Source organism: Hippocampus guttulatus, chromosome 20 (assembly GCF_054856545.1).
Source record: "Hippocampus guttulatus isolate MCC_2025c chromosome 20, RoL_Hgut_1.0, whole genome shotgun sequence".
NCBI lineage: Eukaryota > Metazoa > Chordata > Actinopteri > Syngnathiformes > Syngnathidae > Hippocampus > Hippocampus guttulatus.
The window spans coordinates 5,003,774-5,030,364 of record NC_141280.1 but is presented as its reverse complement, the minus strand read 5'-3'; the positions used below and the strand labels follow the sequence as shown (position 1 = coordinate 5,030,364).

General features: G+C 43.6%; 1 protein-coding gene across 5 annotated transcripts in view; it reads left to right on the top strand.

Moving 5' to 3' along the window:
- LOC147187666 (ATPase family AAA domain-containing protein 2B-like) overlaps window positions 1-26,591 on the top strand; it is a 39,127-nt gene that overhangs the window by 2,830 nt on the left and 9,706 nt on the right. For 3 of the 5 annotated variants that reach the window (XM_086100402.1, XM_086100400.1, XM_086100404.1), the window contains 22 exons: window positions 424-523; window positions 603-726; window positions 801-944; window positions 1,034-1,109; window positions 1,170-1,271; window positions 1,498-1,609; window positions 1,690-1,805; window positions 2,037-2,211; window positions 2,289-2,377; window positions 2,612-2,771; window positions 4,157-4,247; window positions 4,614-4,922; window positions 5,025-5,181; window positions 5,403-5,589; window positions 5,654-5,839; window positions 7,386-7,521; window positions 9,277-9,473; window positions 9,553-9,712; window positions 12,034-12,156; window positions 13,873-14,091; window positions 24,050-24,664; window positions 25,403-25,539. In XM_086100402.1, coding sequence (XP_085956528.1) covers window positions 424-523; window positions 603-726; window positions 801-944; window positions 1,034-1,109; window positions 1,170-1,271; window positions 1,498-1,609; window positions 1,690-1,805; window positions 2,037-2,211; window positions 2,289-2,377; window positions 2,612-2,771; window positions 4,157-4,247; window positions 4,614-4,922; window positions 5,025-5,181; window positions 5,403-5,589; window positions 5,654-5,839; window positions 7,386-7,521; window positions 9,277-9,473; window positions 9,553-9,712; window positions 12,034-12,156; window positions 13,873-14,091; window positions 24,050-24,664; window positions 25,403-25,539 — 3,715 coding nt within the window. The remainder of the gene's footprint in view (window positions 1-423; window positions 524-602; window positions 727-800; window positions 945-1,033; window positions 1,110-1,169; window positions 1,272-1,497; window positions 1,610-1,689; window positions 1,806-2,036; window positions 2,212-2,288; window positions 2,378-2,611; window positions 2,772-4,156; window positions 4,248-4,613; window positions 4,923-5,024; window positions 5,182-5,402; window positions 5,590-5,653; window positions 5,840-7,385; window positions 7,522-9,276; window positions 9,474-9,552; window positions 9,713-12,033; window positions 12,157-13,872; window positions 14,092-24,049; window positions 24,665-25,402; window positions 25,540-26,591) is intronic. The other 2 variants (XM_086100403.1, XM_086100401.1) reach the window with 2 other exon arrangements.

Here is a 26,591-nt window from a genome sequence, read left to right as displayed (position 1 = left end):
AATTACAAATTAGTCAACCTACAGTATTATCGGTTTGGCACACTCGTAACCCAAACTGACCAGCTCCTAGAAATATCACTTGGGTTTGCTAGTGGAAATAGAGAGTAGGTACTGTAAAATGCAAAATGGCAGGATTTTTTTAAAAACTAATTTATTTGGGGGTGCACGATAGCTGACAGGTATATTGGACTGATAGAAAAAAGTGTTAATCGGAGCGATAGCAACAAAACTGGACTGATAACTAGAGCTAGACTGATATCACTCCTGTCTAACATTTTTTTTTCTTGACTAACCTCCCAACGTTTTGGTCCAAGCTACTTTGAAGCCTTCCAATTCACAAGTGCCTAAAGACGTTTTTTTTTGTCTTAACGCCTCCAAGCATCCTCCTTGTACTAGCCTTCAATCTATCGGATCATTATCTAGCACCGCTGAGGCCGTCCTTCAGGAGATGGACAACATCAGCAGCATCAGGCAGAACCGCGAAGTGGAGCGCCTCCGTATGTGGACCAGAGACACAGAGGAGGTACGGGGAGGAAAAGCCAGGCTTTTCCCCTGAAGTTCCACAACAAACACTTGCTCAATGTGATCTGATTTTCTTTCAGGAAAACATGGACATGTACTCTCGGGTGAAGCGGAGGAAGTCGATGCGCCGCAACACGTTCAGCCTGCCTGCGCACCACAAAGCCTTGAGTAAAACGCAGGAGGAAGAGGAGGAGGGCACGGAAGGTGAGATGCTGACTCGCGTGGGCAGCTCTTTGTCTCAGGCGAGTCACGGCGGGAAAATGTTTGGAAACGTGCAGAATCTCATGGGGAGGAAGAGGAGGAGGATGCCGAGGATGAGGACGACGAAGGGGATGAAGCAGAGGAAGCAGGGGAGGGGAACGACAGGCCTTACAACTTGAGACAGCGCAAGACTGTGCAGAGATACGAGGCTCCCCCGATTGGTAACCGACATGCTTTGCATGTCTTTTTTTTTTTTTTTTTTTTTTTGCAAAGGCAAGTGGCAACCGGTCATATGTTTTCATGTCCTCAGAGCCAGTGAACCGGAAGCAAAGCAACCCCACACTCTTTGACACTCACAGATCACCAGCAAGAAGAAGCCATATACGGTGAGGAGTGCAAAATTAATGATTTTGTTCCCCTTTAAAAAAAAAAAATTTTTTTATTAGGATAAAGAAACATGCCATCCACAGCAGCGACACAACCTCGTCCTCTGATGAGGAGCGCTTTGAGAGAAGGAAAAGCAAGAGCATGACTCGGGCCAGGAACAGGTGATGAGATGCCTTTTTTTCCTCTCATTTTTCACTATATTTTGTGCTTAAATTGTCACATAACACACAAAAGTACGAGGGCTTTTAAGTATCTAATAAACTTTGTTTATACATCTTATTAGTAGGTCCATTGACTGTGTGGTTTAGGGTAATTTTGACCCGAGGCATGTTTAATTAATTGTCAGAAAAAGAAAACTTCCGACCACTGCCCTTGTCTATCTTGCAGATGTTTGCCCATGAACTTGACAGCGGAGGACCTGGCGAGTGGGGTCCTGCGTGATAGGACCAAAGTGGGGGCCAGCCTGGCTGATGTGGACCCCATGAACCTCGACACCTCAGTGAGACAAATCATGTCCCACATGAGAGTGCTTTGTTCCTGGTAGTGGTCATCTTGTAAAAATCAGGTCCTTATTTTCAGGTGAGATTCGACCAAGTGGGTGGCCTCGGGAATCACATTCAGTCCTTGAAGGAGATGGTGGTGTTCCCGCTTCTCTATCCGGAGGTCTTTGAGAGATTCAAGATTCAACCTCCACGGTCAGTTGAAGTCTTGCCGTAAATTTGTGTTGTCCTACAGTGTATTTACAGGTAGATAGCTGCATTATTGATCCTGAGGGGAAGTTACGAACTGGATGAAAATATGACAATTTACAGAAGTGGCATGGCGCCTATGTGGGGGTGGCCTTAATTTCTCCAAATATCTTACAAAATGGTCACGATTTGAGATTTTCCATAACAATGTTCTGCCGAATAATGTCCTCTCCACAGGGGGTGTTTATTTTACGGGCCGCCAGGGACTGGAAAAACATTAGTGGCCCGGGCGCTGGCCAACGAGTGCAGCCAGGGTGAGCGCAAGGTTTCCTTCTTTATGCGCAAAGGGGCTGACTGCCTCAGCAAATGGGTTGGCGAATCGGAGCGCCAGCTGCGTCTCCTCTTTGACCAGGCAAGTCACATTTTGTTAATTATTACATAATAGAGAGTTGAGGATCTTAAATGTTGTTTATGATTACTTCTGATAAGGCGTACATGATGAGGCCGTCCATTATCTTCTTTGATGAAATTGATGGATTGGCTCCGGTTCGCTCCAGTAGGCAAGACCAGATTCACAGGTAAAACGACATTATTGGGATGTCTTGACAGAAACCAAAAGTGAAACTTTGAAGTCGCTGCCCACGACACACGAGATATTGGCAATATGATACAGTATTGAAGCTATATTACCCACCCATAGTCAGAAGTGTAAAAAACAAACTATGAATGTACGTACATATTATATATATGAAAAAAATGAATGTGGAACTGCAGTGTAAATCCAGCCTTTGCATAATTTATTTGTTTTAAAGTTCCATTGTGTCCACTCTGTTGGCCTTGATGGATGGCCTGGACAGCCGCGGGGAGATAGTGGTCATTGGTGCTACCAACAGACTTGACTCGATCGACCCGGCACTACGGAGGCCTGGCCGTTTCGATCGGGAGTTTCTGTTCAACCTGCCCGACAGGACGGTGAGAGACGCTGTGTTTGCAAAAATAATGTTTTTGTCAAAATATCCTGTGGATCAAGAATTTTACATTTCTTTTATTCATTTTATATACTCTGTTCTGAGCCTCGCAGAAATTTGCCTGTTTTGAAGGCCGTGTTTCTTGCGAATGAGCCACGGGCTGACCAGTCACAGCACAACATTGAAATAAGGCCCGGCACTACTTGCAGAGTTTAGATAATTTTAGTCATATTTAATCTTGCACAGTTATTTAGATTTGACAAGAAAACGACACCAAAAAGCAAATCATTGCCAACCCAGGCTACATTACAAAGTATTAAAAGTAACATTTGCTGGCTGCCCAATACTTACTGGCCACCCATTTTCAGAAATAATTTGTTTTATAAAAACAGTGCGATTTCCTGTACATTTTTTTAAACATTTCGCTCTCATACTCTCAAGATTGGTGATCCCCGATCGTAACATTGCAGACAGTTACGCCAGCGAGCTTGTAGCAACTTTTTAAACATTGCTCTCGAGCAAATAAAGGGCCTTGTGGACACATTGAAAATCAGTTCAGCTGCCTGAATCGCACAATGTTGAAACCTTGGCCAAGTTGGGCTCCCCCAATCCAGTGTGATGAAAGATGATGAAAAGCCTCATGTTCACAATAGCGAGTACTTTGCTTCTTGATGTCTGCCCATCAAAGTGGAGTGCTCTGCGGGTGACGCAACGGGCTCACTTTGGCGCCGGCGTAGCTAACCTCGATCCTGGTGCCGCTGTTGGCTGTTAAAAAAGAGCTTGAGCAATCCTCTGAGTGTTTTACTTGTGATGAAACTGTCATTGTTGCCGTTTTTTTTTTTTTATCCCGGTTGTCTTACTCAACATACCAGCCAACTCTTCTTAACTCCTGATGGCTACCAGAGAAATTTAGCTTCTCGCTTTGCTTTGTACTTATTCCTCATTGCCTTTGTCGTGGGAAAAAATATACAGAGAATACCTGAAATCTTATGGAACCACTGCTTGCAGCTTTAAAAAAAAAAGTTTTGCATACTCATGATATATTCTCCCAAGAAGGTGCCAAACACCTATCCTTACACCTGGCCACATGAAAATAGATCAGAAAGAGGCACAACCAAATAGACCAACATTTTAACAGTGCAGGAGGACAAGGCATTACGAGGTTAAACACCGAAGAGAATCTTATCTTATTACTGCAAGAGGATGTTGAAATGTACACGTTTTACCAGGTCGCTGGCAGGCTCAAGTTGCTCATGTGAGTTGCATCCTTAGAATCAGATTTCAAAAGTGCGTTTTCATGTGTTTCACTCGGACTTAGTTGTCATGGTGGTGTTACTTGCTTGAAGGTCTGTATTTGATTTTATTCATTTTGTTTTATCTTTTGTGAAGGCCAGAAAGCACATCTTGCAGATCCACACACGGGACTGGAGCCCCAAATTGTCTGAGCCATTTGTAGATGAACTAGCAGAAAAATGTGTCGGTAAGAAACCCCCTAAAATCATTCATGTAATCTCTTCCTTTACCATCGCAAATAATATATATATAAAAAAATCCACTCTTCCATGGATGATCAAATTGATCTATGCAGGGAATGTTTTAAGTGTCCTACAAGTGGCAAAAGGAGTGAACTGTTAATGTTTTCCATTAACAGGTGTACTGGTTTTTGGCTTTTATTGTCACCACATAATGCAAATGAGCAAATCTCCACATGATATCAGCCTAATCCTGTTTTAAAAAAGTGTTAAAGGTGGCACCATAGAAAAAAACACAATGACCTCTAAACTTTTTTGGTGGATAATTATATTCAGTATCAGAACAATTATGAAATGGTTTGTTCCCGTTGCAGGCTACTGTGGCGCCGACATCAAAGCACTTTGCACTGAGGCGGCGTTGGTGGCACTGCGCCGCCGCTACCCCCAGATCTACGGCAGCAGTGTCAAGCTAAAGCTGGACGTGGCCTCCATTGTGCTGGGGCCTACCGACTTCTGTCGGGCCATGAGGGCTATCGTGCCGGCCTCGCAGAGGGCCCTGGCTCCCCCAGGGCGAGCGCTGTCGCCCGTCCTCAGGCCTCTGCTGGCCGGTGCCTTCTCTTTGGTGCTCACTGCTCTCCGTAGAGTCTTCCCTCACGCTCAGTGTGCTGACAGGGACATGCAAGGTAGGCAGATTTTTTACATTAACATTGTTTTAAAAAAAATTCTGCAAACAGCAACAATTAGGCCATTCTATTTTTTTAATGTATTTATTTTTTTATGTGTAGTGGGCGGCGACAATCAACTCCTCGAAGAGGATGCGTACAGCGACGATGACGACGACAATGCCACTTCCATCTACGAAGTCCAGCCTGCCGTGTGCCCCATCAGTCCATCGGCACCCTCTGACCCCACCATGCGCAGGCCCTTTATTCATTGCTCTTTGTGAGTCCAAGTTGAACAGACAAAACATCCACCCATTTCTCCATTTTTTTCCCCCACTGTTCGTGCCAGGATGCCTTCCTTCACCCCACCAATAGCAGGGGTTGACTGTATCCATTTGTCTCAATGGACAGCGGCGATTTTCAAACAGTGCCATCTACCCGTTCATAACGATCTTCCCCTTAACAGCCCCAATTGATGAAAGTGGTCTTGACTCCTTGCAGTTCCCCCCACCAGCAACCCACAGCCTACCGGCCCCGTCTACTCCTGGCCGGATCCCCGGGCTCGGGACAGAGTTCCCACCTGGCCCCTGCCTTGCTGCATCACCTGGACAAGCTGCCAGTGCACCGCCTGGACTTGCCCACCCTATACTCCACCACTGCCAAGACGCCAGAGGAATCCTGTGCTCAGGTAATGCACTCCCGAGCAAGAAAATTCCATGTTAAATCCATATTTATTTCACCAAATTTTTCAGGTTTTCCGCGAGGCCTGCCGCAGCGTCCCCAGCGTGGTGTTTCTCCCGCACATCTCAGAGTGGTGGGAGACTGTGAGCGAGACGCTGAAGAGCACCTTCCTCTCCCTGCTGCTGGATGTGCCCTCCTTCTGCCCCGTCCTTATCCTTGCCACCGCGGAGACATTGTACTCGCAGCTTTCTGAAGAGGTGAGAACCTGGCGTGTCAATGTATATTTGGGAATAGATCGTGCCAGGTCGACTTGGAAATATCAGGAGATGACACGTGTGTAAGGGGATTCTACAATCATAGAGTGATGTGAACCCTTGACACAATTTTTATTCTTTCAAGTTGTATATTACAGTGGTGCCTTCCTTGAGATGCCTTTAAATTGTTGTGACGACCCTCGTAACTCAAAACTCTTGTATTTGTAATCAAATGAAATGCTAATAATCCGCTCCGGCCTTCAACACTCAAACACCCACAAATATTGTACTGGGTATTTTCATAAGGAAAAATTGCACCACATTATGAAAAAAAAGGTATGACAGATTTTAATTGAAAAGTTTTTGTCACTGCATCAATTGAATGGTCATTGTGCTGGTGTTTTTAGTCTGTGGTCCTTTGCCACCTGGAGGCAATATAAAACAAACTGAAGAATATACTTTTCTTCGAGAAGGCTCCAGCTCATCAAATATTTGTAATTCTTAGAGGATAAGCATACTTTCACGGTGAGTGTTGTTTTATTTTCTGTCTAGATGTGTTGCTGCGCTGTTTTGTGTTCAATCTGTGGATTATAGGGTGACAGCACAGCAACATACATTCGGTTGCCATTAAGGCAGTGGACGAAGAAGAATTATTTTCACTATTTGCCAACGTGCTGCTTGTTATGAAGTGAGTCTAGTTGACCCTTGGGTTGCATGAAAGGCACGGTCGGACATGCGCCAGTTCTTCTGTTAAAACTGATGCGGCCATTTTGTGGGGTGTCTGTGTTAGCCACAGTCAGAGACGATTTTACGTAACGACGCTGATTCCACAATTTTGTAGGATCCCAGTGCGAACCATGCAGAAAATTATCTCCTCCTCCTTTATTTTTGCGGATAATCCATCAGACAGCATTTTGTACTATATATACTATATAATACTCCATTTGCGGAATCCAATCCAATTCAGAAGTATCTCACTCCCTGACCCTCCAGTCTTTTTTTTTTTTTGATAAACGGAATGCAACCTCCTTTGCTAAGTCTCCGCCATTGTGAAAGTACAATAGTCCAGCATTACTCATGATGACTTTCAGATTCTTACGCTCTGTATTAATCCAGATATCATTGGTGTCACGCCAGTTGAACAGGTGTTAAATTACAACAGTCATGTATTATTCACCACCTCTACACGCCCGCACCCTGGAGACTTTATCACCATGAGCAATAGTCAGCATCATCACTCACTTTCCTCTGCGCAGCTACATCATTCCCCTCAAATTTACCCCCATTTCTCTGCCGTTTTTAAAAATGATTACCCACTCTCGTCCGAGGAAAGATTCCAGAAAGACAGAGAGGCCATTCAAACGCGTCAAGAGATAAGAGAAAGGATTGATGAGAAACCAAGGAGGAAGAAACAGCTCTGTCAGCAAAAAAGCTTCCCAGAGGGTGCAGCTCTCAACTCCCAAGCACAGCAGTGACCAATTGTAATGTAACTGTTTGAATTGTGTTGTCTTTAAAAATGCTGATTATTATTATTATATTTTTTTAAAAGGTCAGGAGTATGTTCCAGAAAGCCTACGGGGAGGTGGTCACCTTATACCCTCCCGGCGAAGGAGACCGGAGGAGCTTCTTCTCTGACCTGCTGCTGGTCCAGGCGGCCAGAGGTCCGCCACGCCTCAGGAATACAGGTACACGGACACAAATATTAGGACAGCTGGTCAATGTGTATTAGGGATTATTCCCATCTGAAATCATCCTTAAATAAATTCCATGGCAATCAATCTATTGCTGTCAAAAAACATTTATTAAATGTACAGGCATGTTGCCCAGAACTTCCTGACATCCTTCTAATGCTTGCGGATCAGAGGTTGTTCAAACTGGAGTTTTATGCAAAGAGAATGATATTTTCCCTGAAAATTCAGTTTACCACTGCTTCGGCAGCTCTGGAAGTCGACAAAATTATTTGAACGCTGGCCTCTGACACCCACAGGAAATTAAGACGCTGTGGACATTGGCTCCAGAGGGCAGTGTTGGTCTGCGTGTGTTTCTTTTCCTCCTCAAACTGAAAATATGTACCCGAAGCGCCAAGCAGAGAAGCACACATTGAGCCAAATATGTATGTTTAGGCTTCATTCATATTCTGTTTGCATACGTTTCAGCTAAATATTTGGCCTGCGAGGTGTATTACGTGTCAGGGAGATACGCACAAATGTAAATCTTTCCTGGGCTAAAATTACCCCCCCATCTCCTTTGCCATGGCCCTGCTCTTTATTCAAGTGTACCCGGTAATATGGGATCCCCGTCCACCTCCTCATTGATGCAAGGCTGCTCCAGTCTTAGGGGGTCCGACTTAGAGCAGGAAAAAAAAAATCAGCAGGAAGGGAAGCGGCTTCCGATTGCTGCAGCTATTATCCCTAATTAGAGTCATGGAACGCTCATGATGGAAGAGAGGTGAGAAGCCGCTGGGGCTTCCTAAGCATGTCTCATCTTCCTACAAATGGAGCCTGGGCAGCGGACATTGGCTTTTCCTTACTTCGCTTAATCACTCTATACTTCAACATCATTTATTCAGAGCAGGGGTGTGCGAACCTCTGTGCTCTCGGGCCACATTTGAGATTTATAACATAGATGAATCCGGTCAATCGACCATGAGGTGGGGAAAAAGTGTCTGATGTATACATGTTAAATACATGAAAATATTAAATACTAATGAAATTGTATGATTACTTAAAAAAAGTGATTATGAAGAAAAACTATGAATTCACATTTTTAACTGTGTCGTGTGTTTGGGCAAGACACTTCACCCACCTTGCCTCCAGTGTCACTCACATTGGTGTATGGCTGGGTGTGATGTTTGATGATGTTCGGATGTGCGCCGTAGGCTTTTGAGTGGAAGATTAAGATTAGGCGGTGAATCTTTGCATGTAACATTGATTTGTGAGAATGTAAAATACCCACATGTACTGTATGTAGTGGGACAAGGTTTGGCACCTGACATTAGAACAGATTGTATGTATGTTGCAAACAGTATGTGTCGAACGATACAGATTTTCCCGTTCAGCCTGCGATCTAAAGTGTGCTTTGTGCTTTGGTCCCCTCTGCGATTGAGTTTGACATCCATTCTTGAGTCTAGAACTACCAAACATGAGTTTTAAAACACCCTACAACGAGCTAACGCGCTAAAGGTTCAGTGTGTATGATGTGGAATTCCTCAAAAAATAAGCCTCTTAAGTCACTCAAGTTTCACATTTTAAGGTTTGATTTACACTGCAGGCCGAAGGTCTGTGAGGCACTGCTTACCCCTGCCTTATTTGAGTCAAGTGAAAAGTCTCTGAAGATGACACACCATATGCGATGTATTTTCCCTTTTCAAAACAGTCTTAACTTTGAATCTAGCTTTACTGTCGAAAGAGATGTTTTCCATTGTTACCTTTTGTCCCTAGTAGAGCACTGCGAAGAGGTGCTGCCGGTGGCTGAAGCCCCGGGCCCCAGGGTACTGTCTGCTGAGGAGCAGCATCGCTTGGCTGAGCAGGAGGAAAACACGCTACGGGAGCTCCGACTCTTTCTCAGGGATGTCACCAAGCGGCTGGCTACCGACAAACGCTTCAATATCTTCAGTAAGCCCGTCGATATTGAAGAGGTGAGGACAAAAATTCAGGATTTTTATTCTGTTTTTTTTTTTTTTTTTTTTTTTCACAATTACATTGCACATCTGTTAGGTGTCGGACTACTTGGAGGTGATTGGACAGCCCATGGACCTATCGACCGTCATGACCAAGATCGATAAGCACCAGTACCTGACGGCCAAAGACTTTCTGGTGGACATCGACCTTATCTGCAGCAATGCGCTAGAGTATAATCCTGACAAGGATCCTGGCGGTAAGACAAAATACATACTTGCATACATGTTACAAAATATTTTTAATCGTAACGTTGCATCAGTTCAAAAAAAGGTGCCATGTTGGTTATTGACAACTGTGAAACGCATGCGGCTTCACTTAATCAGTCCGATGGGTTCTTTTTGAAGTTATGTTGCTCTCCATTACTGATTAAACGAGTAAACAAAAAAGGATTTTAAAAAAAATCTAATGACTTATTAAGTGAGCCTACAGGCACGCTAATTACAAAAGCTCCTCGCGCCTTTTTGTTCATGTCGGAAATTCCAATGAAGAAAGTCACTTCCCCGCTTCCCGTGTACAAAATGTGGAAGGCTTGCATATGCATGAAAATTTAATCTTGTCTCTTGTCTCACAGCTCGAATTGATTCCCCCCCTTTCTTTTCGTCATGAGCGCACAGAACATCACAAAGACAAATGTGTGCACAGACATTGAAAGAGGCCTGTTGTTTGCTAACACATTCATCTGTATTTTGTGTACGCTGGTGAAAAATGTCCACGCAGGCTGAGAAAGAACATTAGTGACAGTCGCGGAACAGAATATGAATTGAATGCAGTGTACAGCCCAAGTAACTATTTTAATTCTCGCTTCGCCCGCGATGCTTAATGGGAAGCAGTTTTCTGCCGGGCTAAATGAATAAATCATTGTTTTTCGGGGGCGTGGACCAACGATACACAAAGGGAAAAAAACTGCAATTAGACTGTTTAATAAAGACGACGAACCAAGCCTTTATCCTGTGAACTATGGCCTAGTCGTGGCACAATGAAGCCACCAGTTTTAATGGGAAGTTGTCAGCTCATTGATGGCCTGTTTCCCCTTTGTCAAAATGAAAAAAAAAATTACGCTCATATGTGTGCCTCCAACAACTACGTTTGCCTGACTGATATACTTTCCCACTTCCGTAATGGTGGGTGCAGCAAGTATTGTTCTTTTAAACCATAGTGGGTATCGTCCCTCGTTTATCCCAAAAAGGTAGTGTTAGGGTAAACCATTTTAATCTCCAAAATAAGAACTTTTCAGTGGTTATAAGCCGAAGTTTCATCCAACCAGAACTTGCCTGCTGCCGTCGTGATGGGGGGGGGGATTGCCCAATTGAAGTAGAATATATCACAAACAAATCAACATGAAGAAGCGTTTTCACTATCAAGCAAAGTAGAAATGCTGGTAAGTAGTCGTAGAAAGAGACTTGAAGCAGATGCGGTCCCAGCAGGCCAGCTGTCATTAGAAGCCTCTGAAAGGCCTTTTTTATTTATTTTTTTGGTGATGTGCGCATACACACGCTTGCACACACATGCATTGTCAGACACACACACACACACACACACACACACACACACACACACACACCCTCCATAACCATTACGTAGCCGTCGTCCAATTAGACAAATGCTGGCAGATTGCGACCCCTCCACCGCCGCTCCCTACCTTCGCCTGCCTGTAATGAGAGGCAGCCTGTTTACAGTGGATACGCTTTTAGTCTCACTCTTGAGCACGCCCCTTCAGTCACACAAAATGGGGGATTAATGATGCCCGGGGACATCACAGAGACATGGTGTGCTGGAGAACACATTACTTTTTTAGCCCCCAAAACAAAGTCAAATAATTGTGTTTTTTCCACACACATTAAATCCCCACATGTTCGCGGTTCACTCTTGACAAATCTACATATGCTCTTTTTATACACGCTCTGATGCTCATTAAGATGGCACGTGATGTAGCTAAAGGCCAATCTTAAATACAAAAGGAGTTAATGGTGTCATCGAAGTACATAGTTCCCCCCGCATATTCGTGAGTGACTTGATATTATTGCGTTTTAGTTTCCATAGTGTTTCATTACCAAATTTACTTATACTAGGGCTGTATAAGTAAATAATTCACTTTCAAGATTTATCAGTAAAGACACGTGCTCGATAGACAATACCGTAGATTAAATGGTTGAATGAAAAAAAATCTGAAAGCAAATCCTGACCGTGACATTGTGAGTGGTGGAGGCAGCATGCAGCCGCTTCCAAACATCCAGAAGCAGTTAAACCAACGAAGAAGCATCCAAACCAAACTTGTGTTATGTATATATGTATTCTACTCCCACTCTGGAAGGAGCAACACAGTGTCCATTGAAATGAAGCAAGAAATCAAGATACAAACTACTCCGTTTTTTTCTTTTTTTTAAACGTCCTTGGATTTATTTCATATGATTAATGTGGGGCTGCAATGGATTTATGGCCTTTCCTAACATTACACGGCTTCGTCAATTGGATTAGTGCACAAAATGTGAAGACGCATGTTTTTCGCTGTTTCCCCAGACAAGGTGATCAGGCACCGGGCGTGCAGCCTCAAGGACACGGCACATGCCATCTTTGCCTCTGAGCTCGACCCGGAGTTTGATCGCATGTGCGAGGACATCAAAGAGGCACACAGGAAGAAGGGTGAGAAACTTGACGTTTTTACTTTTTTCTGTTTTTGAATGTTATTGAATCCCTAAGATCGAAGACAGACACGAGTAGGGGTCCGTATTTGTGGGCTGTCTTGACATACAACGCACCCAGAAAGTATTCAGAGCGCTCAGGTTCTTCCAGAAGCTAGATGTGCCAAGCTAGTTCTTCCGGTGCACATGGCTGCAAGGCCACCACTGAATTTCTGCTTGGACAGCAGATTTGGGTCTGAGTAGGCGTGATCAAATAGATGTTAAATGATACATGCAAAGAAGTCTTTTATCGATACCGTCAAATATAGCGGTGAGGCGTGTAATCGTATGCAAATATTCCTGTGGACGATCGCCCCTGTAGGAATTGGCTGATGAGCCGGCTCGCTTAAAGTAAAGCGCGATATAACATGGGGCGCGCGCTTCAAATTGTGTCTGTTAGTCACAAAGTGAATATTTAAACTTTTAAAGCGTCTTCAGGATGTGCAAGTGAGCGTCAACACTAGGATCTCTGCCTTTTTCTTCATTGTTGGCTCTTTATTACGCAGGCACGCACATAGTAAATATAGCTAATCAACACCATTTACGATTGTCTTATTCTAACCTGTACATCTTTCATGAAAGTACATGCAAGTTCCTGAACTGGGAGGCTGCAGAGCTCAGTGAGCATTGTATATACAGCCTTGATATTCTGGACCTTGGCCTTCAGAGGTTTTCTCTAAATGGACCTCTATATTGTGCAATTGCAAGCACATAACCTTGACGTTTTATTGACTACCAACGCATCTGACCGTAGGTCTGTACTTGTTTGATTCTACCTTTTTTGTGAACTTAACGCACATGATACGCCATGAATGTTGCACGAGCCAGCGATCAGCCTCTGAAGTAAAGGAATGTAGCGCTCTTAAATATTTTATCATTTAGTCAAGTTCTTCTTATAAAGCTATCAATTAGTCGACCGTCTCCATGACACTCGAGCGATAGCAAACTCCTGGCGGCATGTCTGGGGACTTGTCTTACTTATGAAAGTGAATGAGAGGTGATCAAATTAAGAAGTGAAAATGTGATTCAGAAGGCTTCAGTTTTTAATGTCATGTCACACTCGCGCTGTCAGCGTGAATTCGAAGTCCCAGGTAGACGCTCATTAGATTCCACGAGGTTTGGATGTTAACCTTGACGCTGGTGTTCTGGGGGCAATTCAAAAGGCAGACCATTGGTTAAAAAAAAAAACTTGCAGGCTTGACAATATTGCTCCTAAATATTCCACCGTTTTAAGGAACGGTACTGTTAACATCTGAAAAGATGTGTGGGCTAAAAACAAACAGCTGTATGGGTTAAAATAAGACAACCGTAAATTGAGTTAGATAAATGAATAAATTCCCGAAAATTGTGGAGATTAAAATATGACTGCTGTATAATCCCCGCGCATGTGCACAAGACTAAATAAGAAACAATAAGTAAGTCCTCTAGCGACACAGAATTTGGTGGACTTGTCTATCAAGAAAGGACGCACGTAAAGGCCTCATGAACCTGTGACAGGAGACGCACAGGATTTCTGCCATTTTGATTCGTAGCTGCCATTTCGAGGTCAGTTTGGTTAAAGTCTCTTCTTCCCATTCCCTCTAGTGATTGATCCTAATGTAATGCCACTCCTCTGCATTAAAGACCAATATATGCGTTTAGCGTACTTCCTAACCTAATCTTCTGTTGCGATCTGCAGACCAGCAGACGCCAGCTCAGCCTGCAGCAGCAGCACCACCACCACCACCCCCATCAGTGGTAGCAGTATCGGCATCAACAACAGCATCACCATCAAGAGCAGCAGCAACTCCTCCAAGTGCTCCCGGAACCAGGAGGAGCCTCCTTGCCACAGAGCAGCAGCACCAGAGCAAGGCCAGCTCTCCGGGCGAGGCCACTGAAAATAAACCATGCACCCCCAGTGAGTATCACAAGAAAATAAACTCAGAAATAATTTTGATGGTCTGGCCAATGTGTCAAAATAAGAGCGGCGATGATTGTTGGAACTTGAATGAGTGACGCAAAGGTAAGTGAAATTGCAGATCTGATTTTTAAAACCATTTTTTTCATGCATCCGTATGGACAAGTTATCTGCTGTACATTTAAACACCAATAAAGACATGTAAACACAATGCAATAAATCAACACCAAACATTTGAAGCAAAAAAAAAATTAAATACCAACAAAATTAAAAAGCACAACTAGATACATGATTCTCATTCTTCGCTGACATTTTTCTTTCCTAACCGTTAAAAATTTTATTCAGCTATCGCAAATGTGGGGAAAAATGTCCTTCATTGTGTGTGTCTTAACAGCAGCGTCACATTATTACAGCACACCAGATGTATATGACACACACACACACACACACTGTGGGGAGTCGACGGAAGCGAGTAGCCTCATTAGCGGGGGTCCTCCCCTCTCTTAACCACTCGGAACATGACCACACTGCGAGGCCATTACATGACCACCTGTGGCAAACGGCAGGTGTGAGGCAAACTAATGGGGATGTCACATCAATCGCTCCTATGTAACATCGGAAAATGCTTGCAAGCCTCTTAAAGTGGGCTATGAATGACAGAATGCCTCGTTTCATTAGTAGTCCCTCGACCCAACACAGGGTGGTGCTTGCTTTCCATTAGCAGTACCCCTACTGAGCCCCTGTTGACTATGCTCTCTGCTCCTGTAACTCATGCCAGGTGCAGTCACACTCAATATTTATTTTTATTGATGGGATGGACGTACAAGAAAACGACACAATATTGCCGAGTCTTACATGGACAGTATCATATGACAAAGTTAATGCAGAAGCTTGTTGCGACTCATTACTAAAACCCTCTGTTGGAAGCATCAATTAATTAGGCTAAGTCGAGTGATTAATTTGTGACATTGGCATCCTGTTCTCACCTGGAACTCCTCAGTGGGGCAGCTATTAGGCTAATTGATCAGCGATTGTGCCTAATGACATGACGGGTTTAAAAGGGCAGCAGGTAAAATTTAGCAATGTTCATGAAATTAAGACTCTCACTTTTTTATCCCCCCCATGCTTTGCGATTTTGTCAGCGCTATTAATAGAGTTTGAAAATTCCCCTGCTAAAGGCAGTTCTATTAAGAAACATGTATTCCTATGACGTTTGGTCAATGCTTATGCATGCACTGCAAGAGAGTATTAGTTCACTACACTCGAATTGTATGAACATTGAATGCAGTAACCCTCAATGATACTGCTTTGGGGTAGCATCTAATGCAAACAGGCATTTACCATACACTGGTGGAGGGGCAACTTTGCAAATTACATTTCAATGTTTAAATAGATAAAACAATTACATTATAATCAATATTGACTGCTATGAGACACTTATTGGGATATACATTTCAGTGATAGCACCCAGCCCCAGCAGTACGAATTTGGTAGACATGTCTGTCTACTTAAAAAAAAAAAAAAGTATTGGTATCTGACATGCGATGGGGTTTTTTTGGTTTAGTTTTTTTCCCTTTTTTCATCTTTTTTTGATCAATTGCTCCCATTTCGCCAAGCCTGCGCCATTCCAATGTAACAAGCGGCGAGAGCAGGGATGCTGAGGGCTACGCAATATTTACACAAACACTTCTTTGAAGGCTAAGTATATTTGCGGAGCGGGTGTGTTAAGCACTCCTGGATAGCTGGACAAACCTGGTTGCTATGGATAGATGAGTGGGATGATCTTGAATGGATGGAATATGTTTGCGGTCCTCCCACTACTGCGGGCCACTAGCTCACTCACAAGTGTTGAAACGCCCTCCCCATCCTCCCTGCCCTCCAGGACCATTAGCGAGGCCCCAGCTCAGGGTTCATGTATGGTGCATCACCACAAGGATCAAGTTCATTGCAAGTGCCATCCTTTCATTTATAATGAAATACCGCTCTCGCTTTCCTTATTTGGTCTGGATTGTTTTGCTTGCGCACATCGGCCCCCTTCGTCCCTGTCACTATTGCCACATGAAATAGTCACATCTCAACTCATGAAACCTGTCTTTTTTTATTTACCATCATGGAAGGTTGACGAGAACCGTTCCTTACACAAGCATCCACAGTGTTTGCAAAAGAGAATAATAATGCCGGCTCTGCATAATGTGTCCTCCGCATCAGTCAATAGCCTGCCCGAGGCAACAGCCACCAAGGCTTGCTCTCTAGTGGCTGGAATACCGCTGCGACCCACCGCCCTCCCCGCGGCGCATCTTACATCACATTAAACGGGCTTCTCCCCTCCCCGTTGCCAATGTCAATCCATCGCCAAGCCTTGATGGGATATTTAAAGTCATAATAAACACCCCACACTTCCTTTTATATTAGGCCGGAGTAGTTACTGCATGAAAGGACTGGCCTCAATTTGATTTTTTTTTTTAAGGACAAAAAGGACAGCAGGCCTCCAGGAAATGGCTTAGTAGGGGGACATCTGTTCTTTTTTTTTTCTTTTAGAGAATACAAAGCAGTATTTAAAGATGATTTCACTGTTTGGATTTGTATTTTCATTTGAAAAACCTATGTATATGTATGTATGTATGTATGTTAACCCTAGCCTTTTATTTTCCTTGACATACAAGGAAATACTATACTTGACCAAAGCAACAAGTTCAACTGTGTAGTTTGCGTGCTTAGATGACCCTCAATCTCCAATAGACAGACCAAGAGGCTTGAAGAGATTATTTTTCAATTCAACCCAGTAATGTGTGCAGGATTTATGGTGGTCATGACAATACATACAGGTGACATGATTTTTTCAGAGGGAAACAACAACTCAAAATACAAAATTTTGCAGGTGTTCAGCCTGATGAAGTTTGAGATTGTGGGCATGCTCCTCTAAATGTTGACTCGGTAGCGCCCGCTGTACTATTTGGAAAATTGAGCCCCCAAAGCCAGATTCACATTAGTCTCATGAAGCCGTGCTTGAAAATACTCTGAAAGTCTGCCATTTTGTTTTGAGGCAGACACGTTTGTCTCATCACCTGTGGTCCCTCAAAGATGAGGTCCAAGAGATTTCGATCAAATTTGAACAATGAAGTTTGATGACTATAAAAGACAAAGCTCTAGTATTTATTTTGAAAATTCAGCCCCCAGTGCCTTATTCAAATCTGAATTCGGTATTTGTACAGGAAGTCTGCCATTTTGAAAACCACATTTTTGTTTAGGTCAAACTTTTGAGTCTATCAAATGATTTCTCTACTGGACCCCAAGAACTTTTAATGGAGTTACCCCATCTCAATGATGGCCTCACTCATTTATAATGTACTGCATGAATTTGAATTGTACGTTGACAATCACCCCACCAACTCCCTCGGGCAGTTAGCTCCTTGTCGCTTCAGGCTAACTCAATCAGTGTACGCGGGAAACTCATTTTGGCAGCTTGTTTCCATTATTAACGTCGCCTTCTACCGACGTCAGGTGACAAATGGGACCTTTTTTTCTTCCTTGGGGGCCTAAAATTAGAACACGAACAGCAAGCCACAAAGAAGTCGTTTTCAGGTTGAGACTGCAACGTGATCGTGCGATATTAGAATAGGCTTTTCTCAGTGGGGAAAAAAAATGTATTTTCAAAGGCAATCTGGCACTTCAGGTGAGAGTCACCGAGCATAGCTGCCATTTGGTGAGCACAAATGCCTCTTGGATGATTGCAGTGCCAAACCAAATGAATATAAATCCCAATTTCTTTTTATTGTTCAGAGCGCACATAACATTGCTGTTTAGTGCTTTGTTTGGTGGGTCTTTTCGCATTCCATACATCACCCGTGTTTTGACCCCGTGTACATCCACTTAGTGTTTGTTGGTTACTCCAGAATTCCTTATTTGACCATGCATGTCAATATTTATTTGATGTACATATAATGTAATAAAAATCTATTCTGTACCAAGATTGGCTGATCAATGCTACACAGGCAACTCACTACCATTCTTAACACGTTTGCTGATGGAGTTCAATATTTCGAGTCATTTCCATTTTAAACGTTCCTTTATTTGACATATTTTGATTAGTGCCTTTTGAACAAAAATCAGCTGTTGCGATGCTACCAGCAGAGTAATGGAGCCCAGTTCTGTTGAGTTATAATTGGCAGAAACACTTGCACAAACATAATGCCTTAACACGTGATTAGTTCACTTGTGTTCTGTGCTTTTCAGATCTAATTGAGGACACCCAACACCGCTAATAGGAAAAGTGGAGGTTTTTCGATTTAAATCCCTGTATTCATGACTGCAACTTGTGATGTATTTATTTTTTGCTCTTTGTGGCAGAGCTCGGTCCCAGTATAGCGTGCCATACTTGCACTGCTACCCAAAGATGGTCGACTGTAAAGTGGGATGTTCCGGAAGAACATGTAGGAAAAATGTGTACGTTATCACTTTGTGCTAACAAAGCTTTCAGCTCATGACTAGCCTTGTTTCCCAGAGATTCACATGTTTTTAATGCTCTTTTGTTGCAATTATGCAAATATGTGTGCTGTGAACATTTTAGATTTCTATTAGGGTTGCGGTCCCATGGTTTATGAGTGTGTTTAAAGCTGAAATTTAATTCACACTGCACGTTTTCTCACCCATAACAATAAGATAAACAATAAAATCGACCACATACAGGTATAAGTTATTTGACCATACTAGCTGACTTGGCGCACCACCCATAAAGCGATGCTACATGACTTGCATTAACCCCCCCACCCTTCCGTGAGGATTTAAAATGCGCACTGACTGTTTTTAATTACTTCAAATTACTGGGAGAACCTCACTTATCCACACTAATCGCGGACACTGCCATTAAATGCCGCGCTGAGGAGCATTTTCATCTTGCATATAACTGCCTTGCTTTGCAGCTAACGACTCATTAAGACATGTCGTTATAGTCAAGGGCAGCTCGGCAATTCATTAGCTTTTTCCCAGTGTCTGGCTCCTCGTGCAGTTCATTGTTATTCATCAAACCATCGTAACTGTGGTTCGCCGGTCATTAATGACCCCGTGCTCTTTTTGTACCAATATGACGAATTCATGTGAAAGCCTTAAAATGTTTCACATGCACCCTAACCTTTTTTGTTTGTTTGTTTTGTAACCTCATCACGCTAATTCGGTCTTTTGTTGTATCTCTAGTCTTGAGGCAAATCTTTCCTTTTTGAAGGGCATACTGCTTGCTGAAGAAATCGCACTTGTGGTTAAGCAAGCAAATTTGTGATGAAGTGAAGGAAACGTATGCCCTTTATGAAAAGACCAAACCTCTTTCACAAGACAATGTTGACTGATAGTCACAATTGTTTAAAAGTCAGCTTTCTTTTGTGATTATGGTGCGTTTTGACTTGCAAACAAAATCAGGTTATGTTGCTACCGTAGTAATAAAACTCTTGACGACTGAGATCCGTTTTGCGAGCGTGCTTGTGCAAATTAAAAAAAAAATTAATTTGTGCATAGCAGTCGACTAGGGTTGTGTGGTTCCCATTTGGTCCAAATATTACAAAGCCTCAGTACAAAAAAGGGAAGTATAATTAAAGCGCAGAGAAAGGACTGCTGAGAACAGATACAAAATTCATGACTTGAGGGGTGGGGGGGAATTTACCTTTTATCACCCCAGTCATTCAGGACAGGTTGACATTTATTAAATAGTGTTTGCTGCTACTGTTGCATGATGGTGGGATGCACCACAGGTAGCGGCTAAACACCTACTGTTAACCGAACAGAGGAAAGGGCAGAAAGCTCGGCCGATGTCCCCGAGGCAGATCCGGACTCTGCCAAGTTCTGTTAACTCCCGCCTTGGTGTTCTTATGCAATGAAATTGCACAGCCGTCCGCAGCTTCGCCGCCGGCATCGATGCTATCATGTGAGGCGCCATTAACCGAGAGACGGTGCGAAAGTAAAACCAAACAAACCGCCGGTCGGCGGCAGCGGGAGAACAGTTGAGCAAATTGACTGATCGCCTTCATTTCCACCAGCCAGGGATGGTATCATTTATTGATCGGGACGTTTCATTAAGTGTCGACGCAACATGTCACCTCACTTGACAAATGGCTGTCTTGGCGTTTTATGACCCTGCAGTCCATGAGTCACTATCACAGCTTTAGTAGCTCTCTTTTACGACAACTCTACTCTCGACATTATAATTTTTGTCGTTTCTCTGGTGGGTTTTAGGGTTCATTCTTGGCACAGTTGCGACTACGTAGGCCGTTTTTTTTTGTTTTTTTTTCATAAATTAGGTCGAGTTTGGTTTGGCTTTCTGCAGAGGTACCTAAGAAGTGTTTTCCTACTGTTGGGAATCTCAATTCAAATATGCGCAGCAGCTTTATATGATAATTAAATTACACTTGTCAAACACCCCCCAAAAAACAGCCCCAAGCATTTGTTTTCCCTTGACCCCAAAATGCTACAGTATAATTTATTTCCCCGGCATGAATGCACGCCAGTGTTCGCCCCCGTGTTCTAAATGTGAATTCATGGAGAATTACAGAGTGGAGCCCTCTCGGGAGCGAAGGGAAAATGTTTGATTGCCATGGAAACACGCGCTCGCGTTTAAAACCAAGCTGTATGCTATGTAAACAAGAGGGCATCTGTTCAGGTTTGGAGGTGTGTCGCAGTGAATCGGGAATCATGTGAGCAGATTGGCTGATTTCCCAGGTTGTGCTGTTGCCGGCGGTTGTGCAGAATTTTTAAATTGTACCATGCTACCAATATGAGAGTTTTCCCTGGATCAACTTAAGGCAGAGGTGGTTTTGTGGTCTTTCTGAAGCAACGGAACCAAGAAACTTAAGGTCATCGAAAAAATTTTGGACCGCCAGTGTCCTAAGTGTCAAGTGGAGAGTCTGTGGTCTCTTACCCATTGAGAATTAGACATGATTTGTTGACCCACTCCTGTCTGTGGGCATTTATAGTAACCCCGTCGTCTCAAGTTTGAAGAGGTGTCATGTCGTATCGAAGGCGAAGTCTTGATCTCTACAAAAAGCATGTTCGGAAGTTACACGTGTTCAGCAATTCCACGTCTGTTGCTGATGTTCCCACCTTTGTGCAGTGCTGTTTAGCGTCTTCGTTTCTGAGATTCTATGTACTGGTTGCTAGTCAATGTCTGGGCACATTTGGACAAACATACCTGTAGGGAATTTAGTCTTGAAACAACCTGCTATGAAGCATGCTTGATTGTGGAAAAGTGTTAGATTTCATTTTTGGACAATGGGAGAATTGATGGCTCAAAATCAAAAATTCCACCCCTTCAGGCAGTAATGTTTAATGCAACTTCTATTCGTGACGCTCTTGATTCCCTTCAGCCTCTGCATCATCAACGATGTTCCAAATCACTGAAGCAATCATTCGATGAAATAATTAAGTAAAGAAATCAGTCAGTCAGAGACAACCAATACATAATTGCACCCAAAGGCTTTTTTTCCCCAAGCTGTGTTCATGTTGGCGGCACCGCAATGATTTATCGACTTAATAATTGCTGCGAATTGCACTTTGTATCCTGGTATGAAATTTCATCTGCCCATGTTCAGTGTTCACTTTAACTGGCGCACACCAACGTAACATTTGGCACAACCCAGCAAATGTAACGATGGCTTTAATTATGACTACAAAAGAGCTTTGGAACGAAGACCAACTTCTCTGCCTTTACCCTCCCCCTCTGTGCTTGGCTGTTCATGCTCTGACAATTTTCATGCATCATTTACAAGCTGCCTATGACGAGTCACTTGCTGCTACTCCGTCTCACCTTTTCCATCCCCTGGGTGCTTACTACACATCTTTGATGGTGATAGCTAAGCCCTCGCAAGCCACCCTCCCGTGGGGGTATTCTTTCTCTTTGTGTAAATAAGACATCTGGGCAGCATGGAAGGGAAAATGCAGGTTCCGTTAACAGCAGCTAATTTTATTTCTGTGTATGCAAACTCCAGCGGAGTTGGACCTGACCGAGCCCTAACGATAAATATGAAGAAAAAAAACAACTAACCAATGCCATTTTCCATTTTGAATTTCTTGTAATCCAAACAAAAGCCGGGAATGCGCTGCACTGTTTAACAGGCTAATGCATCCCTGACCATTTAGTGTCCATCGAGAATCACAATGGGGCATATATTATTAATTATACAAAGGATCTTTTGTCTGATTTATGCTGTTCCACTGCCCTTTGACAGATTTATAATGGCTTGGACTTGATAGAGTGAGTCCACTGCGGTCTATTTAGCATATCAGTGCAAAAAAAAAAAAAGTAGTAATTGGTTTTAAGCCTGCCGGACGCCGCGAAGCGTCCGAAATCGTCTGAAATATTTGCCGACCTGGCATAAACCATACAACTCAAATAACTCGTTTAGCTGAGCAGTCTTGGACAAAAAGTTTCCAGAAGCCTTGTCTGAAAACACTGTTTTCTTTTCAAATGGTTAATCAAGGGTCATGTTGGCCACTTCACGGGACATTCAAACACGAAATTATATAGTTGGCATGTTTTTGACCAATGTTACTCAGTACCAGTCACTTGCTTCATGTGATTTTTTTTCTTGAGATCCTTTCTCCACCAAACTCCAAAGGGTTTCCAGTTAACCCTGTTATCTCCTGAGAATACAATCACATTCTCTCCTTGCCTTGGCCTGACCTGTTATCAATGTGTTAAGTGAAGGCAGCCATCTTAACATTTTCCCTCGGAGCTGCCTTCACCCCCCCCCCCCCTTTATTTCTTATATCCTTCTCAAACCTCAGAGCGCCGTCTTCCGCCCTCACCGATGTCCAGCGTGCCATCATGTAGCTCTCGTCCGCTTTCCCAACTTGCCGGTGTCTTAGCAGTTCCCGTAAAAATGCAATCAGTGTTTGTCAGTGTAGCGTCCTCATGACGATGTATATGCAAATTCTGCCCTTTAGCTTATCCCAGTAATGCGAAAATGCACTTCCTTTGAATTTAACAGTCTGATGTTCTTTGTTGATTTTAGTTGTTCAGAGGGGTAAACACTGAAACTGATGGCCTTTTTCCGCCCATTGTGTTCGTGGTATCAAAGGTGCAGCAAGCTGTTGATCGATTCTATTGTCCGAGGTATTTATTTTCGCTCTTAGCATAATTTGTAAGACACGCTTTTGCTGCCTCTTATGTCTTGTTTTATTAGGATGCCATTTCGAATTTTGCCCGGATGGAGATGCAGTAAGAGTCCAGCTAATTTACGTAATACTACCCCCCAGACGGGAGTTCCTCTGCATAGGCGAAAATGCAAAGTAAAATGTGAGATCAAGTGGTTGCTTCTCTTAACAGCGCATACTGAACGTTTGAAAAAGTGCACAACTTGTTTGCGGCTGTGTATTTTTGTCCGCAGCAGTCGCCACCTACACAGAATTGTACAGTAAATGAGATGTGTAATTTGGTGGCTTGGTGAGTAAGTGTTGCCCCACAAGTAAAAATACAATCCATGCCTTTGCTGTTTTATGGCCCCTGGCGTTGGCGCAAACCCTTAGCTCCACCTTTGGCCGCTAAGATAACAACAGTGATACTTTGTGTTGGCCTCACAGTAGATCAACGGGATGAGCAGTGGTTTATTATTTTATCAAGACAGGAGCAGAAAACAAGTTGATGTGAGGTAAGACAACAAAAGAAGTCTTGCAAAGCAGGGATTGCCTACATTTTTCCACCGAGGGCCACATATATAAAAGTGAAAAGAGGGACACCACTACACTTTGTATTTAGGAAACATGCATAAACCAGTCTAATGCACATGCAGGGCAACATACCGATAGCATGTTGGGATCTCAGAATTATTCTCCACCCTTGTGGTATTTAGATGATATCATGCTCAAGACATTCAGATTAATGGAAACTGTTTTATAATTTGACGAAAAACAAATTCCACAGTACATCTCCTTTAAGAGCAATTCTAATAGTTTTTTGTTTTTACTGATTTTGTCTCAGATCATATCAAGAAGAAGCTCCGCCGACGGCCATCTTGGGTGCGGGGCATCATCCGCAAGCATAAGCACCACAAGAAGGGTGCGGATGAACACAAAGTGGAGGAGCACACAGAGGCTGAAATGGAAGCGGCGGGGCCCAGCGACTCTTGCCTGACGTTGGACGAGGAGTCCTCATGCGACACTCCAGGACCCCGGACCAACGGCCGCCTCCCTCATGCCTCCTCTATGGAGGAAGAGAGCTCCAACGAGCCCCCGGTTGCCTCCACCGACGCCGGAAAGGAGTTGGAAGAACAAACTCTGCTGCATTGCCTTGCCAATGATTCTCATCCCCAAGCAGACGGTCACAGCCAAACCGATGCAAAGCCTCCAATTGAAAAATCTGATTGTTCTGACGCTCAACATGCGGAGTCTCTCCACATAGCACAAGTGAATGGGAACGAGTCGATGGATAGTCTGGATCAGTGCCTGGAGAAAAACGGCAAAGACGGTGCGGAAAGGACTCCTCAGAACACTGCGGCCGAAATTGCGTCGAAGGGGGAGCACAACAGCATTGACGAGGGGGAATCGAATCAGGAGCATTCTGTGAAAATTGTGGAGGAAGATCAGGACAAAGAAGGTACAAATTCAGATCGAGAACTCCTCAAAAAACTCAGGCCACAATTCCCAACAACGTGCATAGGAGGAGACACGTTGCCTCATTAAGGCTGGATTTACACTGCGTGTGGTTCAAGTGATACAATAATTTTTTTTCCAGTCTCAAGTGGTGCAATTGGAATATACTTCCTCGTCAATAGAAAAAAAAAGGCATGGAATCAGATATCTTCAGATGGGAATCAGGCCTATTCCAATTAAGTTAAGAAGCCTAAAGCTGTCAGGCATCTGCCAATGCGAGTGCAGCCAAAAGACACAGATTGGATAATTCACAATGCACTAATGGTGCATTTTTTTCCCCCACAGTCAAATTATCTATAAAGGTAACCTAAAATGATATTTTGGTTTCATGTGTTCATCAATGCAATTATAATCATTGCTTTGTTGAGGGTTTGCCGTATAGGCAGTAAATGGTGATTGTGCACTTGGATCTACAGTGCAAATCCAGCCTAAAACCATGCCAAAAGTCAAACAGGGTGTTTATGCCATCACACGGTGTTGGTGTTGGCCCCCTTTGAAGTCCACACATCCCTTGATCCAAAGCCTATTTGGGCTTATTTGAGAAGATGGTCCCTCTTGCTAAATAGTGGACCATCATTTGCTCTGGTAAAAGCTTCCTTTCAACTGCAGAGTTTTGATGTGGGTAGGTGTGAATATTACCCGCTGTTGGTTCCCATCAAGAAAGCTTTGATGTCATTAACAGGGGACGCCAAGGCAAAGAAATGCAAGAGGAGCCTGTCGGAGCAGCTGAAAGCTTCGGCTGTGAGGACAGAGGATGAGGCCAAAGCGGCATCCCCGCCTCCGCCGCCCCCACTTGTGGTTGATCACAAGCAACTTTTGGTAACGTATTTATTTTTACAGCAGATTTGTATGGCAACGAAACATACCGTTTGAATAAGGAATGGGCCACAAGCAGGCATACGCGTTTTAAATGAACTTAACTGGAGGAGTGATTGCAGGTAAGAAAACAGAATTGCTTAGCCTGAAAACAGCGCTTGTCCTGTTGGCTTGCACATTTGACTCTTAAATGGACAACGAATTGGATTGGAACAATTTTTTTCTTAAAGCAGCTATGTTATTTATTTGAGGTTGCAATTAGTTGATTGAACAAGCTCGGGCATGTCTTCAAAGTCAACGTGATGTTGTTGTCTGACATGGTGCTGACAGTCAGACTCGGTCGTGCTTCATTTGAAGGTTACCTCATAAAAGTAGCTTGACCTTGGCCTTGTGCCCAGCACTCTTTATATTTATCATTGAAACACCTTCCCTGTCTGTTTTACAAAGCCTGCACCTAAAACTTTCTGAACAAAGCAAAGACGGCTCTACTCAACCCCCCCCCCCCTCCCTCCATAGAATGGGATTTATATGAATTGCTATGGCGAAGCCCCTTCAAGCAAGACTGCACCCCCAGTTCTGTCGACAGCCATAGGTCTGTTTTGAAACTGATGTTGTCAGTTGTCCTTCTCAGATGAATAACTTTGTCAGGCTTATCCAAACTCTGCTCACCCTTTTTTTTTTTCCGAGTTTGTCAGTTTCTTTCGGGCTGCCAATTACGCCACAATGTCACTCTCAATCTACAGATGGATTTCCTGTACAAGGAAACAAGGTCATGACTAAAACATGAGCCAGCAAACAGAACATGCGAATGAACCCCGGTGCTCGCTACTACTTTTGTCCCGCCCAAGTGTACTGGAAATTGGTACCTTTTTGTCTCAGTGGTCTCCCTTGACGGCATATCCCACCAGCAGTGGGGTGGGTGGCCATAGGGTGTAATTGGCGTCAAAGAAGTGCTCTTTTGACATGCACTCACTTTTCCACCCCTTCCGAAGTGACATAGAGCCATCAAGCCATTATCGAGTGGCTTTTTACCCGAGTCCCACACGGACGACGGT